Genomic DNA, 5,090 nt, shown 5'->3' with positions numbered 1-5,090 from the left:
TTATTATTATTATTAATAATATTATTATTATTATCATCATTACAAGAGTTCTTCCAGTCTTTGCGTCGTTTGTAAAGTTTCAAATCTCATGTCATCCGGCCTCAGCTGGATGAGACGCTGCCCGTCCATCTCCGATACAGCAACCACTGCGGCTATGATGACTTCCACAAGGCCTTCCGAGCTGTCCAGGACAAACATCCGGAACTCTCCTACCCTCACTTCGGACCACCAAGGTCAGTCGGGGTCAATGTGTGGGTGTTTGGCGGGTGTTCTGGTGTTGTTTGCTTCTTCTTTCCTATCCAAACCAAACACCTATCCCTATCGTCCTTCTCTCCCCTCTTTCTTTTGTGTGTTTGTTACTCTCTTGTAACACTTCTAATCTTTGGCATTTATGTTATGACCTTATTGTGTGGCAAGTGCTGTAAGACTCTTACTAAAACTAAAAAGAGGTCAATGTCTTTCTTTAAAGAGTCAGGGGGTCACCAGAGGACAGAAGCTATCCTTGATGAATTTTGTGAGGCAGCGTGGTAGAATCAGGCTCTCGTCAATTTTGGGGCATGTAGAGTTATTGATATCATCTCAATGCTTGTTCACTTGTCTTTATATGGATGAAAAAAATATCCATTTATCTTGAATACAAGTCGAGATATTTGCGAATGAAGGAGGTGGGGGTCATCTGTTTTCAGGCGTAAAATTAGTGAGAAAATGGCCACCAAAAATATAGTTATTTTCTTAGCTTAAGAGTCCGTGGTAACTGAAAATTTACATTTTTTGTACCTTTAATCAACGTTTTTCAGAAAAATCCACACAGAAATGAGTTCTTTAATGGGCATGAAATGTTTTGAGTCAAAAAACAAAATTTTGATAAAAATTTACAAAACTGCGGAAAAATGCAAGTTTCTTCACTTTTATTATTGTGACGAGAGCCTGATTCCACCACACTGCCTCACATTTGACGTGGAGACTACGGGGAGTAGGGGGGAGTGGGGTAGGGAGGAGGGGAGGGAGGGAGTGTAGTCTCAGAGAGGAAGTTTTGAACTACTGCTTTTCTTTCACGATAAGTCTTAAACTGCGATCGCTCTTTCCCTGTGTGTCAGCAATGTGTGACTTGGTCCTTTTTTTATATATAATTGGTCGCTTTTAAGCACAAGAGGGCTATCCTGAAAAATGCTGTTTTGAGAAAATCGAAGGTAAAGTTGTTCAGTTCCTTTAAAAGACAAGGAGATTTTTTTCTAGAACCAAACAAATATACACACCAATGAAACCAAACTTCTCCTGTAAGTAGATCAATGCCCACTTTTGCTGTAGGTCAAGATTTCTGGAAACCCCAAAAATGTGGGTTAGCCCGCTTGTCCTTAAAAGCGACCAATTAATAGTTTTTGATTGGCAAATGGAGTGAGCCAAACGATTGATCAAATCAGTCAAAATTGGGAAAAGGGGGAAATTGTGACATTTTCTCTCTGTTATCTTCATTCATTGTCTTCAAAGGATAAGAGCAATTTAGACAGCTGTAAAACACAATCATGTAGATACATGCATTCAATTATTAGTGCCGTGGTTTTCGTTGTTGACCGAACCGACCAAACTGTTTGTGTTAATGAGTTTGTTTGTTTGTTTGTTGTTGTTTTTGTTATGGTTGTTGCTATTGGTGTTGTTGTTGTTTTTTTAATTGTTTTATTGTCACCTCTATTACGTTACTTCTATTATACCATTATTCCTGTCGTTATGATTGCCCAAGTTACTGCTATAGTCATCATCACTATCACCACACCACTATCATCAAATTGATCCCCCCCCCCCTCCTCTTCAATGTTCTCTTCCTGCACATCCTCTTTTATCTCCTCCTCCTCCTCCTCCTACTCTCCTCTTCCCAAATCCTACTCCCCTTACCTCTTTACCCCTCTTCTTCTTGCCCCCCCCCTCCTCTTCCTCTTCCTTCTCTTCCTCGTCCTCCTCCTCCTCTGTCACTGTTGTTAGAATAAGCAAGATCAACATCACCATGAGTACCGTTGATGTTGTTGCCGCCATCATCATGATCATTAGATAATAATATTATCAATATTACCATACTATAGAGCCAACTGATTCGTATGAAGGGGGCTTTGTTCTATCTTTGAAATGAAAAATATGTAACCTAAATACCTTTTTTTGTGAAATTAAATGCGCGGCAGAGTTAAGAATTAGCGAAAATCATGACCTGAATATATAAGATTTTAATTAATTTTAATGGTCTTAAATCTGCTTTGTTTTCCTAAAATCCATGAGAAATTAAAATAAACAATACTCTATCAGGTACATTTATTACAATCTTTATCCCTGGATAAAAATGTTTGCGGCAGTTCAGTGTGCTCCTTTAAAGTGTTGCTTTGTTCTTTTTATTGTCATGTTGTTGTTGTTGTTGTTGTTGTTGTTGTTGTTCTTCTTCTTCTTCTTCTTCTTCTTCTTCTTCTTCTTCTTCTTCTTCTTCTTTGAATTTCTTACCGATTAGATTTACCAGAGATAATCACTAGGTCTATAGCAGGATCTGTCGTTTTTAAAACCTATTTGTAATTTGCTACAAGAAATCATAGCACATAATCAAAACATGAGCCTTAACCCTATCCGTACGTCGTGTTTTACTATCGTACCCATACGACGTGAGAACTCTGTGCCATCACTTTCCAAAGAGGAAATTTACTCGTTTTCTGATCCGACATTTGCATAGCAGTCTGTCAAAATCATATTTTTGAAAAATATCAAAAGTTTCAAAGAGATCTTCGTATTAAAAGTATTATAAAATGTGAAGAATACAACCCACGGGGTACAAAATGACCCCAGGGCGTTGGATAGGGTTAATTCGATTCTGCGATGTAAAACCAAGGAAAACTACTCTCTATTTAGTCAAAGCTGAAATATTTGCATGAGTTGTATCCCTTCTATATTTAAAAAAAATTGCTCAAAAGTGGACACTGGACACCTGCAGTGATTCATTAATTTATGCCATCTTGGTCTGCTTTTAATTTAATTTCTATTTCTTCTTAAAACGTTCTTCTCGGTTGTCAAGATGTTTGCACGGAGTGTTGGAGTGTGCAGTTCACCCTTCGGTATCCTCTCACGGCTTGGATTGTCTCGCTTTTCTAAAACTGTTGTCGCCAAGGTGTTGCAAAACGATCTATTTTTCTCGTCTCTTTTCCTCTCTTTACAGTCCCGTGAATGGGTGGCACTCCCAAAGAAAGTAAGAAACAAAAAAAGTCTATGCTTATCATCCTAGTCACGTTTGGTCGTTCGTCTTTGTATTTCATTTGCACGACTTTTAGATTATTATTTTTTTCAAGAAGTTGTTTGCATGTCCATGTAGTTAGCTAGTTGGTTGTTTGGGGGGGTTTTTTTCTCGATGGTTTAAATTCGAAATTCAACTTGGATTCGAGTGTGTGTCTCGAAGGAAATTCTGTTCTTCTTGCGGTCTTTTCGTTTAGAATTCTATTTTTGTTTTTGACGGATAGAAAAGGAAGATTTAAGAAGTGCTCAAGTTTATGAAACATGAGACCAAAAAAAAGAGAAAAAAAAGGAATCCTTAATCACGTAGGTCATATGTCAATTTGTAAGCTGTTGGTTAGGTTTCTGTCTTTTAGGCTATAAAAGTCAGATGATATTATTGTTACATTAGAAAAAGATACTGCTCATGATGCTGATGATGATGCTGCTGCTGCTGCTGCTGCTGTTGATGGTGATGATGATGATGATGATGATGATGATGATGATGATGATGATGATGATGATGATGATGATGATGATGATGATGATGATGATCGCATCTCATATATTATGTCTTTCTCTTTCTGCTTGCATGAGTCCTGTCAGGTGCAGCTTTGTTCCTCTCACGTGGCAGTTTATTTATTGTTTGCTTGGTAGTTGTGTGTTATCTACCGTAGTTTAGAGCGTGCTTTTCATTTAGAGATAGGGAAACTTTTGTGGCCCAATGATTTTAATGTTGTAAGTCTGGTTTTCTCAGACGAACCACCATTTTTTTTTTTATTTCATTTTTGGGTCAAAATTTGACCTGTAAACATTTTGTGATTTTTACCAAGAGCATTCATTTTTCTGCAGCCCTTAACCTTTTTTTTAAATTGCTTAACAAAAATCGGGTTAAAAATGGCTTTGAAATGTAATGTCCTAATTCCTCCCCTCTAAAAAAAACCCACAAACACAAACAAAAAACAAAATAAAAAAGAACGCTCACTTTGAGGAACATAAAAAAATTTTCAAGGGTCGGGGGAGGGTAACCTAATTCATATTTTGTGAACATTTGTAAAGTTTAATATGTCTATTACGTTATTTTGAAGAAATATCAATGGGAAGGAAATGTAAATTTGGTTATAATGTTGTCTAAAAGGTGTGTCAACGTCTACGTTATTTGTATTTTTTTCTTAAAGGCAGTATATCCACTTTGAATCTGAATGTGAAATTTTTGGTATCCTAGTGGGGGGTTAATTTCTCGTCATAAAAGCATAGAAAGCATAGCCTGGAATGCGTGTGAATGGGTTCAACTGAATACCCCTATAAATTAAATTTAGTTTGAGTGTTGGAACTAATGTTATATAATTATTTTCAAAATGGCTGCCATATGGCACAAAAACGCTTTTTTTCTTCCGATGTGCCATTTTTTCCTGCAATTATAATGTCTGCCTATGTGACGTAATGCACAAAAAAGAAATAAAATAACTATCTATTTGTAGTATAAAGGTAAATCTCAGAAGTCCTACTGTAACCTATTACAAGGTATAACAACAATCAATTAATAATACTTTAATTAGATACCAATTTGGTAGCACTCTCCCTAGATTGATTGGTTGATTGATTGGTTGATTGATTGATTAATTGATTGATTGATTTATTGATTGATTTATTTATTTATTGATTTATTGATTTATTGATTCCTGCCTTCATTTTTTTTCATTCATTCTTTGTGCCTGTTAATCTGATCGAGTTTTCTCTAGACTTGCCTACCTCTTTATCAGCTTATCATATCGAGCTACATCTCTTTCTTGATATCTTTCTATATCTGTGTACCTGTGTCTCAGTTCTTAAAACCTCTTATATTACCCCCCCCC

General features: G+C 36.5%; 1 protein-coding gene across 1 annotated transcript in view; it reads left to right on the top strand.

Moving 5' to 3' along the window:
• Window positions 1–5,090, top strand: part of LOC101862746 — a gene marked incomplete in the record, with an annotated part of 13,730 nt that overhangs the window by 4,945 nt on the left and 3,695 nt on the right. Inside the window, 2 exon segments of the mRNA XM_005104869.3 lie at window positions 106–233; window positions 3,185–3,214. Coding sequence (XP_005104926.2) covers window positions 106–233; window positions 3,185–3,214 — 158 coding nt within the window.

Source organism: Aplysia californica, unplaced genomic scaffold (genome assembly GCF_000002075.1).
Source record: "Aplysia californica isolate F4 #8 unplaced genomic scaffold, AplCal3.0 scaffold00439, whole genome shotgun sequence".
Taxonomy (NCBI): Eukaryota; Metazoa; Mollusca; class Gastropoda; order Aplysiida; family Aplysiidae; genus Aplysia; species Aplysia californica.
The sequence above is the reverse complement of the archived record's forward strand: the minus strand, read 5'-3'. Positions and strand labels throughout refer to the sequence as shown.